Source organism: Amblyomma maculatum, chromosome 6 (genome assembly GCF_055883805.1).
Source record: "Amblyomma maculatum isolate TAMU_Amacu chromosome 6, ASM5588380v1, whole genome shotgun sequence".
Classification (NCBI taxonomy): domain Eukaryota; kingdom Metazoa; phylum Arthropoda; class Arachnida; order Ixodida; family Ixodidae; genus Amblyomma; species Amblyomma maculatum.
In genome coordinates this window covers 79,942,360-79,956,066 of record NC_139349.1, presented here as the reverse complement: position 1 = coordinate 79,956,066, position 13,707 = coordinate 79,942,360, and the positions used below count along the sequence as shown (strand labels likewise).

Sequence of the window (13,707 nt, the reverse complement as noted above, 5' to 3'; positions counted from 1 at the left end):
AGCATATTCCAGTGATGTTGAAGCTGGCAGCGCCCAGGCCAAGCACAGCATTGTATTCAAGCAGTGGAGTGCTAGTTCTAGAGCAAGCACAGAGCAACGCCGCAGTTGCATGCAAGGGCACTACTTGCAAAATTATTTTCTCACTTAAAACTAAAAGTACCCTAACTGAACTTGCAGAAATAAATGGCACTATACTGTGCAAGTTAGCATCTTTCATGTTTTTACCAAGACCATTTCATTATGCATATGCCTCAAAAGCCTCAATAAGCCTCAAAAAGCTAATTTTCTCAAATTTAGAATTTTTTTCGGATGCACCTTACGTTGTTTGATCTCTGGAATATATTTATAGCCTTTCCTGTCTTCTAAAATGCTTAAAGAAATGAATGAATTGATTACTTTGAGAGCGTCAAATTTGATTTAAAATTTTAGAATTTCGTCGTTTTGTAGCCTCTTTATGATCTATATCTAAAAAAACTAAGACAGAGTTAGTTTAATTTGGTGAATATGAAAGTGAAATGCATATTATATGTACGGAAATATTTTAGTAGCTATACGTCAAGAAGGTTATTTTTTACAAATTTTCTTGTATCGCTAGGTTTTGCTACTGACTGCAAACGTAAGATGGCAACCATGGGCCAAAAAATTCCTTTTCAACAAAAACAAGTTGGGATGATGCTCGTCATAGTAACACAAAAGACCGTAATATTTTAAAAAGAAATTGAAGATAGTCGAGAGCACAGCCTGAACAGTTGGTGTGGATTTATCCTTCAACAATTACATAGTACTATATCTAATAATAATAATAATAATAATAATAATCAACAATACTAAAAAAAGAACATTTACGCAGTTTGGTAATAGGCTAGAGTCGCACACAGTTCCCGAGTGAAACAGATAGATAATCTTAGTACAGTGGAGAAGGACATGGCACTGCAAGGCACTGTACTAAAGAAAATGCTGCTAAGGAACTGCGTCTCAGACAACACGAATAATCGTGGTCGCACCGCTGTTATTAAGGCGAAAGCATTTCTAAACTCATGGTGAATACCTCGTCTCTGCTAGATGTGTCCGCAAGATGTGTCCGCGAGATGTGTCAGCAAGATTCTGCGAGATTCCACAAGATGTATCAGCAAGCCGTCGCAATAGGTTCTGACATCAACATAGTTTTCCTAGTGAGGACGTCACATTAGGTTCTGACGATGGAGCCAAAAAAATACAGTAATGAAATTATAATGACCACACTAGCACACATAATAGAGGAAGAGGAGAAGGAGCAGGCAGAAGAGGAAGAAAGAAGGAGGAAATGCTTTCCCTGTTAAGCTCTTAAACAAAGCCAAGTGCAATCCTGTAATTTTTCCAAACATAGAGTGCTGGAGACTCGCCGCCACAGCCGAAAGACGTACTCTTCTGCCCAGTGCAGAGATCGTACTCCCCACACTATCTGCCCTCAAACAAAAAGTCGACATATAGTCAACGAAACAATAAAAAAATTAGCTGGGGTTTAGCTTTAGTTAAACCCGGTAGGTTGCGTAAGCAAAGCCGACATAGCTTCTTCTTCTTCTTCTGTGGCATGGCGTGGCTACCGACCGGTTTGCCCGACTGTTTGAAGAGGGGCCCCATCAGCGGTCGCTCTTGTTGCTATGGCAATGATGCGCCATCTGCGGCGCGGCGTGGCTACTGGCCGGGTTTACCGGGTATTGCTTACGCAATAAAAATGCAGGCATGAAACTGCACTTAATCATGGGCCTTGCACACTCTGGCACGCTACAAGGTCAATCAGTGGGCGCGTTGAGCAAACATCTAATGAGGAATCCGAAGAGGAAGTGCTACAAAGGGGCAGCATTGAAAGGAAGACTGCTGTTCACAGCCAGTGATAAACCACAATCAGCAATTTGAGGTTTGAAAACTACTCAGGAGGTACAACTTGCTTGCCCACCCAGTCTATGGTGTGCGTCACCTGCCTAGTTGGACCTTCGCCTTCTGTGCTGCTGTCGTATGGAGGCAGTGCAGACAGCAGAGGTGCAGCACTTACTTCCTGTGCACACGTGTGCTGTACTAGCTTCGTCACTGTTTTCTTGTCGAGAGTAGAAGATGCGAATGGCAACCTGCCACCAGATGTCGTGAATGCCTCGATCACTAACTCTCTTATGTACAGTCACGCCCCCTTAAAATGGCTGCAGATATAGACCGTTTTATCAAGGGCACTGCCATCTTGTGTAGCTGGCATCATCTAGCGTCTAAGGTAAGAATAACCGCCATGCTGGTATGTGCGGTCGCATCCGCGGAACAGGAGACAAGTAGCGCACATCAGCATTTCGGAGCTTTCGCATGCAAATATTTGCATTCTGAAAGTACCTGACAGAAAAAAAAAAACTTTTCAGCAGCAGTCAAGTCATTCGGCCAGAAATTACCGAAATTTATGCGCCTGATCGGGTTGGCCGAGGACTACAAGCCTGATTACAATTCGTGTACAACTTTTATGCGGCCTAGACAGAGAGGCAGTGGCGCAAGCAAGATGGGGCAGCTTTTGATCTGCTTTTTTCTCCTTGAATGATTTCTAGAGACGGGCAACCGGAATAGTTTGAGCAATGAAAACAAGCAAATGTAGCCGATCCAGGTCATTTTTAGGAGTAATGCTAAGCGTGCTACATTTGTTGGGTCAATCGATAATTCATATACTGATTGCTGCTTGAGCGGCTACTACGTAGGTCTCACACCTCCACTGGGGTTCTATTCATAAGGATCCATATCCACTTCGGATCCACTTACTCAGACTTAAGTTACTTTTGTTGGGCGACAAAGCCGGGGCGTTCAAGCATCCACTACATAGCGATCAGATTTCAGCATGGCCTGCATGATTCAGCCACCGGTTAGCCGGTGCGTGTGGAGAATGGCAATGAATGTCATCAGCAGCAGGAACTGCTATCCTGGAATTTCTGTGACTGGTCGCTAGCTGCGTTCGTCTAATGCTGCAGTCATGCTGAGGTCCAGCCAGATGAAATAAAATCAAGAAACAAACAATTTATTGGGCATCGTTGTCTTCAATTGGGACATCTTCTTTTATACTTTCATGAATATGACAAGATGCGCCGAACTAGATTTTCTTCGCCAGACAGTTTCCTGCAAAGATCACCTGCTTGTTGCCCAACGGCTACCGTTTTTGCATCGGTAGTCAGTTTTATGGTTCCTTCTATACAAACACAGTGTTCGGAACTCGCAAGAAAGGGTGAAAAAGCAGAACATTTTCTGTTGGTGCTTGATATTCAAGGGCCCTTCATCTTCGCCTGATTACAAGAGTTGCAACTGTAACAGTGCAAAGCGACACGCACACATACCCCCACTGTTAATCTGTATATCTCTTTAATTCATCTGTTTCCGATTGTTATTATCTTGTTAATTCACCGAAAAAGTAAAGAAAAAGGTTTTGTTAGCCGCGGCACTTGCTAGAAGCTAAGCTGCGGCTGAGGGAAATGAAACTATCAGAGAGGAGAAGGAAAGAACTGGGCGAAAAGAAGGGACAGGGGTCGGGTATGCAAAAAAGCGTAGAAAATATAAAAACACTGTAAAGATAGCCCATCTCTCGAGTCAGTTGAGCAGCTTAGACACTTTTAGGCTATTCAAGACACTTTGTGGCCAAAAGACCGCGTAGCGCCTGTGATTTCTTCTTAGACTGCCCTGCCGCCCACGCTGCTATCACCACGTCCCCACATACCAGAGAGGAGGAGTGGCGCTGCGTGCTGCGATTCACGGCTACTTTCCTCCTCGCCACGAAAACGGTCTATAATGAACGCTCGTTTATTACGAACGAGAGTGGGCTATTGTCAAATTACATATTACGGCAATGGCGCTGAATCTCAGATATAATGAACAACCACAGTCACACAACTCAGAGCAAGAGTGAAGCCTCTGTAAACTCGACCCACTGCCAAAAAATTCGTCCTTACCGCTGGTGCAACTGGCCAGGCGCTATTCCCCGTTCCTTCACTCTCCAATTCATCTCCCCATCCCGAGAAAAAAATAAGAAAAACAGGCAACCCAAAAAGCAATAAAAACGGAGCGCTGTAACTGCAGAATGAAGGCCTACCCCGCACCGACGCGTGCTTCAGCGTTGCCATGTGGCATGGCTAGCTGACCCAGCTGGTCACGTGGCATGCGTCTATTCCCAAATCAGTGCTACGCCTTATGTGCTGCTACTGCAAGCATGCAGCATGCAGTTGGCGCATTGCTCCTTTGTACAAAAGTTACGCTCTCAATGCACATAGTTTGCGCTTCTGCCATCGCTGCATCTTTAGAGTTTTGCAGAGTTCTACACATTCGTCGCAAGATTCCGAGGGCGGCAAATGCACAGAGTGTAATGGCAGACAGTGCTTCGGGTTCAATCGGTGCAATAAGGAAAGCTATTCTTAATAAATTTGGTCAAAGGACTTGGTGAAAAAATGCAGTTTGTCAATGTCGCCCTTTTCGTCAACTGCCATAGGCAAGGGCAGAATTTTAAGTGCAAGCATAAACGCTGACCCGACAATGAGAAAGTGCCTTCGGAAAGCGACCTACGCGGATATGGAAGATGTGTTGCTTAAATGGTTTGTTGACGCTCGGTCTCGAAGCATTCCCATCAGTAGTCTGCTGATGCTTTCCAAGGCAAGAGACTTTGCTTCCGCATTCGACTTCTCCACTTTGAGCCCGTGCAGTTGGTGGCATCGCCGGTTTAAAGCTCACCATAGAATAGTTCAAGACCACCACCAGCAAAGCAATAATGCAGATGAAATTGCACTCTTTTATCGGGTGCTGCCTTAAAACCCATGCTTTTAAAGAAGACATCTGTACCGGTGAAAAACACAGTAAGCTTCTCGTTACCTTCCTGTAGTGCACGAACATGGATGGCAGTGACAGACGACTGGCATTTGTCATCGGGCAGTCTCGCAAGCTGCGGTGCTTCTAATCCCCTAAACACACACAACAAAAAGGCTTGAATGACGCAAGAACTGTTCACCGAGTGGCTGGTAGGATTTGACCGTGACATGACGAAGAAAAACAGGAAGGCCCTACTCGCGCTCGACAACTCTTCGGAGCACCACGTGCAGCCTTCCCTGACTGCGGTGACCACACTTTTCCTGTTACTGAATGCAACCTGCAGGATTCAGCCACTGGACAAGGGCATCATTCACGCGCTCAAGGTCTCTCATCGGCGGCGTGTAATCCGGTGGATGCTGATAGCAAATGAGAGACCAGGTGCCAACGCCCCACTTCAAGTCTTTTTGTCTGACGCTTTGGAAATGCTTAAGGCCTCTTGGACTGACTGTGGAGAGCATTGCGAACTGCTTTGGTAATGCAGAGTTTATAGGCCCACGAACGACGGAGGAGGTTTTCGAACAGCCTCGCAATCTGACACAAATGGATTTGTGGCAACGCATCATTGATGTGCAACTGGCCAAGCCAGATGTTGCTGGGAACGACTTTGTGGGTGTGGATGATGACGCTGTAATAGCAGAACCAGGCACTGACGAAGCCATAGCGTGTGAAATGTGAGCACCGAAGGTAAAGGCTCCGATGAAGACGTCGAGGATGCTGATTTGCAGCTAGTTACCGTGAGCGCTTCAACAACGGTTAGATACATCACATCCCTGAAACAGTTTTTTGGCAGCAAGGGCCTTGGAGAGGAGCACATGGCCACCCTGGACAGGTTAGAAAACGCTGTGAAAGGGTGTGGTTTGTAAAAGCGTATGCAGATAACAAAGTTTTTAAAGAAATAAAGGCTATCTTTGACTGATTTTGTACTCTCGTCCATATAATATAAGAGATCCACTTACTATGAATTTCGGATATAACGAACACAATCAAGCATGACAGTCAGGTTCGTTATAAGTGGGCTCGACTGTATTGCATTCGTAAAGCAGCTCGTTACCAAAATGCACCCACGATCAGGAGCATATGATCACGCTGGAGAGCAGAGAAAGTAGCTTGACAGTGTCTTCTATGAAGCAACAAACGTCCACAAATGACTTGTAAAAGAAATAAACGCCATGTTTGTTGACCTTTGCAGTGCTTGGCTGAAATGGAGCGCATACACTATGACCTTTGGATTCAAAAAACAGAATTCATATGAGTGTCAAGTTCAGTATAACCAGGCTCGGCTGTATATACTAAAATATGGATGGCTATTTAGATGGTCTTTAAAGCAAATATGAACTGTTTTGTTCAAACATTAAACACATGAAGAAAATTTCTCTGTAAACTTGCTGAATAGAGTGCAGAAAGCAAGAAAAGGCATGAATATCAAAATTAAAAAAAAAATAATATTTTAGAAAAATCAAAATGGTGCTACATTGCCTCTTTTTAAATTGTGAAAATTTGGCGTGCTTATCTACAAGATCATTTTTTTTTTCTTTTTTTTTTCAGTGTTGCTGGGGAACAATGGTTGCCGTCCAGTACCCACAGCAGTTGTTGCACATACTCATCCTTACTACATCAATAAAATGCAGTGAAGTCAAGTTACCTAAAGAACTACATAATATGCTATGCAGTGAAGTCCATCTTGAAGCAAGCCATTCTCATAACAACATTGCTAAAAATGTTCATTTTTTAGCCCGGTCTTCTGTTTATAGCACAATTTTCAGTATTTGCATATTCAAAATTTTTATGGTTCTTGGTTTTGCGGAGTGTAGCGAAGCGTGATCTGGTTTGCCAAGTGAAGTTGATGATCTGCTCAAGGAGCTCTTCTCAAAAACTAGGAGGAGGAGGACAAAACGTTTATTTTCGCAAGGGTATTTGGGGCCCCCTGGTCCCCTGGGTCCCCCGCGACCCCACCGCACGCAAACGTTCATGTTCAATCTGTCCATGACAAGGAGGTCAAACCTGGCCCGATGCAGCTAAAAAGGCTTTGCAATTGGTTAAGTTCTAAAAAAGTCACCACATTTGGTTCAGCTTTCCTTATTGCTTAAACTTTAGCACAAGTTATTGAAATCTTAACGAATGGAGTAAAACTACAAGTAGGGTACACTCTCGTTAATTTCCCCTTCAAGGAAACAGAAAAATGTTAGACTTACCCAAAAGTTCTAATTACCCAATGGGAGTGAAGAAACTGCTGAAAACTGTTTGCATCACAGTAATTCTATCAAATGAACACCTGTATGATGGCTGCATTTGAGATGAAACCCAAGTGAGAACAACACTTTTTCCAAATTTCATCATGCGCTCCACCTAGCGCGCACTGTCGGAAACGCTCGCTACCCCTTTTTCAGTGCGACGCAGTAACAATAGTGTCTCTTCATAAAGCAGCCCGGTCATGTTTCGAAGATGCTTCGCCACACAATAAACACAGTGAAGCATTGCGGTGAAGCTCACAGTGCAGTGAACAGTGCAGTGAACAGTGCAGTGAATAGTGCTCCCACACGCAGTTTCAGCATACAGGAAGCTACATATGGATGCACACGAGGGATATCTGCATAGGCATTAGAACAGTGTGAAGCCATTCCAAAATCAAAACATAAAATACGATTGACGCACCAAGCAGCGTCCGAAACGGTGTACCTCGCAGATGAGTATGCCTGATCGCGGCTGTGGTATGGGGTGAAGTTAAAGGAAACGAAAGCAAAACTATGTGACTGAGCTTATTTTGTCAACACGAACAGCAGCACAGAAAGCAATGACACCGAAGAAACGCACAGACAAAGACGATGCTGTACTAACAACTGAACCAAGCCATACCCTAGATTCACACACCTTCTTCACTTCATCTCCCTGCAAGAAGTCCATTCCCATTTCCTTCTTTTACAGGGATACAAAAGGTGAGCTGGCACAATGCTCACCAGAAACTTTGACGGCTCCAGTTTCAAAATCTAAATCTCTCGAGCCAGCTTAACTTCCTTTTTTTCAGTACCTACACATTATGAATGTCAGCTGGGCTTTTTTATTCTTTGCATTTTTCGCAGTCTTTGTAGTGTACCACAAGGCTGGTACCATACTTCCTTGATATTGCTGCGGCATGCTCCCTTGTCCTCATGTTGACACATCTTCCCGTCTGTCCTATGTAATGTTAACATGATAGCATTAAAGGCTCCACTCACCAAAAAAATCTGGTGCTGTTGTCGCCGCCGGCAATGTGAGTGAAAAATCACGAGCATGGCGCTGGCACGTGGTAGCTGGTAGCTAACGTGGCTACGCACTGATTGGACGTTGGGTTGCCTGACGTTATATTTGGCACGAGCTGCCAACTCGGGCTGCTCCTTTAATGTGGGAGGGTGATACAAAAATCAGCCTGCCAGGACCCTTGCATTTTGAATGAGACACGATAACCCTAGGCCACGCCACAAAGGCGCATTCATAAGGCTTTGTTAACTCTTTCACTGTCATGAACGTACCGGTACGTTTTTGCGCTCCCCCCCCCCCCCCCCCCCGTGTCACCGACGTACCGGTATGTTCTCTATCGTACATTCAAAACTTCGCGCCTGAGCGCGAAGCTGGCGCGCTTGGACAGGCTGCGCCACCTGTCAAATCTTTCTACAAGTTAATATTTTCGTGCCGCGTTGTATTGGTACGTATATACTAAAGAGTATGGAGCGACCGCAGCCACCCGTGCCACCTTCTTTGCTGGGGGACGCGGATGCTCCGCACACGCTACTCTATCGCGCTAAGCGATCATGCGGCACGTGCGTGCGGTTATGAGTTCAAGCGTTGTTCTGCTATATGCCGCAGGTTTGCAGGTTTTTATTCTGTTGGCGTGTCTGCTATGACGCGTCATGTTCAGGGGCTCGCGCCGTTGCCTCTCGACACGACTCGATCGATCGCTCTGTTGCCGCGCTCTTGCTTGCAGCTAGCAGCAGCAAAGGAGGTTGTTTTAGCCTCTTTCCATCTCTCTCTGTCATCTTGATTTCACAACGTGCCACTTATCTCCTTTGTGCGGGCCATCGAAAGTGCGCCCTCCGTGCGCACAGTTACTTTCAGATGGCTGACCACGCGGGACCTTTGACTGCGGACTGGAGCGATGGCTCTTTTGATTATAAATACGAGTTGGGCTCGGATTCAGTCTCTCAAGAAGTATCGAGCAGTTTTTTTCTTATATTATCCTCATTTATCTAATTTATAATCAGACTGATAATAATTATGATGTTAATTAACAACACCCGCAGAACACTGAAATGTGCATATTCCGTTGACTATATTATTTGTATAGCAATCATAATCAAGAATAAATCGCTATGCTCGTTCCCTGATATCCTCGTTCCCTAAAACCAAGCCAACACTGGGGGTGCGTCACGGCAAGAAATGCCCGACAACGAAGGGGTTAAAAAGCCGGGCTATATATGTTGAGAGGTAGCCTATGCTCTTGCGTCATAATCTTAAAGGCAGAACTTAAGTGTCCCTTATAGTTTTTTTTCTCACAGAACAGGGCGTACTACACACGTCAAAGCATGGACGAGTCAGCTTCGTTATGCACATGATGGCTCTGATTCCTGGCACAAGTGTGAAATCAGGTTGCTATTGTGCAGCCGTTGCCTGCTGAGGTGTCAGTAATGGAGGCATCTGCTGAAGTAATACGATGAAGCAGGTGCTCGCAGGCATTTTTCGTTCATGTGACAACGGCCAGAGGACAGCACACAGAACAAGGATAAAACTACTCCAATTTCAACACAGGTATCACTCTATGAAATTTGTGACAAATTAGACGAAACAGGTGCAGCAAAATCGCAAAGCTGACAGTCAAGGTGACAGCACACTGAGGAGCACCAGCAAACATTCTGAAGCAGTTACATCACTTCGCTGCAACATCAGCCCATGAAGTTGCTATGATTAGCAGGTCATTTTATGCTTATTTGAGGGGCATTAGGAAATAAGGATTCTAATGCACTCTGAAGTTGTAAGCTACTGTAGTCAGCTACTGTAGTCAGCTACATTCCCGCAGCTTGTATTGACTATCAAGAAGGTACAAAACAGTACCGTATACCTGATATTTATTAAGTAGTTTTCACTCTGCTGATGTTAGCTGCTCTCAGTTTATTAATTTATATTTCCTCTTTCCTCGTCTCAGAGTCATACACCAAACCAACGGACAATTTTCTTTCCAAGTATTCTATGCAGTAGTTGTTGCACACGTCACCGTTAGATAAAAATAATTTAGCCATTCTCAATAAAAAGCCCAACATTACCTGAAGTGCAAACAATAAAGAACAAAACAAGACCAAAAGAAAATACTAAAACATTAACACTGCCACAGCTATTACAGTTAATGTAACTATGCGTAAAATCTGGCAGAATATGACCAAAGACTTACTGCAGCCATGGGAGAAGACGCTTCTCTTTGTAGCTGTTAAAAATCCATTCCTTGGTCACAATCTTGCCGCCGGCTGCTTTCACCTGGCCATACTTCGGAGTGTTCAAGAAGGCACACCTGGATAAATACAATTCAAAGCATATAATGTGGTACCAGTTGTTTCTGAAAATATTGCCGGAACCATGCCACCTGCTACATCAGATTGAAAGTCACAGTAGCAGAGGAAAATTTAAATCCATGAGACAAAAACTGAAGCTGTTAAGCAAGACTAAGTAATTTCACATTTCTGAACCCCAAAAAAAAGATTTAAGCTGTGGCATTGAACAATAGCGTGTTTAACTTCAACTGTATGAACACTGCAATGTGGAAGCGCTAATCAACCCCACTTTCGTTTCTCCTCCAGAAACTTTTCTGTTTTATTTGGACGTCAATTCTCCTGCTGGTGTTTCACCTTACATCGGACATGCAGCTGCCTAACAAAATGGCCCCTCACACCCTCTGCTCTGCTATACAAAGTTTGGTTTGCCTTGTTAGTGTGTATTGGAAATCTCATTCTTTGGTTTCGCCATGTTGACTAGAATACGCATAGCTCAGGTGTGAGCTCCAGTCTAACTTAAGTGCTCCTAAAAAATTAAAAAGCCCTGTGACATAAAATATATGACATAAAATATAAGCACCACAGTAGTACCTCATGCAACAATGTGTGCTGAAAAATACATCCCAAGTAAGGCAGCATCTTAAAAAAGGTGAACAACAATAGAGACAGATGGACAAAGAATGTTAGTGAACATATTTAACACCACAGCTCTAGAAAATGAAATAAGTATTGTGTGCCACCTCTGGTAGCATACCTTACACATTCAATTCACCTTAAAGGTATAAAATTTTTGCATGCCCAGAGGTCACTGGGGATCATATCAACAAATGGACTGTTACAAGACGGAGGTGCACAGCAGACAGCATCACAAACAAATCATCCAGGTGACGCCTTTGTCATCACTGCAGCCACTTGTCAAAGCAAGCCTACACATCCCCCATATTAAATCAGCTACAAATGGGTATGAAATTTCATCCCACTAGATCCATTTCTTCTTTGTGTTCCCAAGACAAAGGAATACCATACGTGAATAACGAACCCGACTCGTCAGCTAATGCTTTTTGCTGCTACCCATCCATCCTGAATTCTTTTTCACAACTTTCCTTACTAAATACCTAAGCTTCTGCCTCATATTTTTCCAAAAGATCAAAATAATGAAACAGCCTTCGTCACCACATCCCTTTCGTACAAGCTGCCTAAAGTACGCTTTCATGGCCTGGCGTGCTGGCATGCATGCTGTAATACTATCTCGTTACATATGAAACCTAATTTATTCCCACATCATCATCAGCAGCAGCCGCAGCCGGACTATACCCACTGCAGGGCGAAGGCCTCTCCCATTTTCCTCCAATTAACCTGGTCCTGTGCTAGCTGTATCCACCTGACCACTGCGAACTTCTTAACCTCATGCACCCATCTAATTTTCTGCCACCTCCTGTTACGCTTTCCTTCCCTTGAAATCCAATTCATACTACATGCCCTGCCCATGCCCATTAACCATTAGCCAGGATGCCATTAACTCAAGATATTTCTCTGACCCACTCTGCACACTTCCTACCTCTTAATGTTACATCTAACATTTTTCGTTCCATTTCCAGCATTGCCCTTCAACTTAAGTAAAACCCTTTTCATTATCCTCCATGTTTCAGTCACATAGGTGAGTACGGGTAAGATGCAACTGATGTATACTTTCCTCTTGAGCGATACCGGCAAGCCGCTAGCCATAATCTGCGAGTACTTACCAAATGCACTCCCTCTCAATTTTATTCTCCTAGTTATTTCGCTTTCATGGTCCAAATCTGCGGTTACTACCTGTCCTAAGTAGGCATATTCGCCTGCTGCTTCCTACCACTTCCAGAGCTTTGCTACCTATTTTAAACTGCTGTTCCTTTCCCAAGCTGTTCAGCATTACTTTAGTCTTCTGCATATTAATCTTTAGGCCTACCTTTCTGCTTCTCCTCTCTAGTACATAAATATGAAATGATGCTTCGGATACCCCAATACTAAAGGTATTCAAAATGCCCTTAAATCTGATTACCATTTTATTCAAAGAAACGTTTGGCCCGCTCAGAGCCTAAGCCATCAAGCATAGTTAGGTAGTGTTTTCATAAACATCAATGCAGCACCTCTTTATAAGGCTTGTATAAAGAGTACTAATGCCTGCACCCAACAGCATCACTTCTCTTCCACTTACACCAGGTGAGTGCAAGAGCGATCCCAGTCTGCCTTGTACCTGGCCCCCATCTCCAGGGCTTTATCTCGAATCTGGGACCGAAGGGGGTTTTGGAAGCCACTGAGCACAAACACCACACCCTTCATGAGCTCTTCAAACTTCTTCGGTGGTTTTGTCTTTTTCCCTGGGAAAGAAGCAAATGACGCACAATAGTGTCTTCCTTGTTATAATATTCGTGCACGTGTGTCAATCACTACAACCTGCACATATCAGTTATGATTTATTTTCTTTACAACCTCTAACAATCCGCAGTCCCCGAATTAAGGACTTCCTCCTCCTGTGTATGCGTGTGTCATATGGCCAATACTTCGCTCTCCAGTTATAAATTCGTTCCGGCTAGTGTTGAGGGCCGAAGGAATATATTTATATCTCACACTACTCAACAAAAAAAGAATTATCAATGATGAGAACTTATGAAATCCTAGCTGTATTTTCTTTTTTTCGTTGTCGGAAGATATGGTAATCAGCTGCCCAGCCCAAATCTGCAAGTTTGATGTGAGCCATGGTGGACGCATTTTTGCAGCAACAAAATGCAAAAAACGTGTTTGTGCTGTGTGATACTAATACTAGTACATGTCAAAACTCTTCCTTTCATCGAAACATATCTGAAATGAATCAATGCAAGGTGCATCACACTTCGTGGCATCCTTTTGTCTTGTAGAAGCCAATCCCCAATACAACTCGTACGTCTTCTTTAGTCGATCACTAAAACAAGGACGAATGCTCGAATAAAAGCATGCTCGAGTTTGCTCTTTCCAGTACCTAGCCCAAAGTAAGTGTGCTACTTCAGACATATCCACACTTTGCGGGACTACTCGTAAAACAATTATGAATTGGTATCACCTGCTGTAATTGAACAACAAAGCCAAGAGATTGCGCTTTGCTTACAGCTGTTGTTACCACTTTATTTCACTCTTGCAGTACCCAACCTTTTAAACTTTCATGACAAAACCTGCAAAGCAAGCTAGATTGTATAAAAGCAGAAAAAATGCAAGTTTTATGAGTAAACTCTTGGTTAACCTTATTTACATGTTCTTTGACAACATAAGAGAAAAAGGGCATCATATAAAAAAAATGTATAATCTAAAACCACCAAGTTTCTAAAAATGT

At 43.7% G+C, this 13,707-nt stretch overlaps 1 protein-coding gene across 2 annotated transcripts in view; it reads right to left on the bottom strand.

Annotated features, from left to right (window-relative positions):
* XRCC1 (DNA repair protein XRCC1) overlaps positions 1 to 13,707 on the bottom strand; it is a 104,115-nt gene that overhangs the window by 75,322 nt on the left and 15,086 nt on the right. For both annotated transcript variants that reach the window (XM_084607027.1, XM_084607028.1), the window contains exons 8-9: positions 12,559 to 12,721; positions 10,268 to 10,384 (exon numbers count right to left, since the gene is read on the bottom strand). In XM_084607027.1, the coding sequence (XP_084463153.1) occupies positions 10,268 to 10,384; positions 12,559 to 12,721 (280 nt within the window). The remainder of the gene's footprint in view (positions 1 to 10,267; positions 10,385 to 12,558; positions 12,722 to 13,707) is intronic.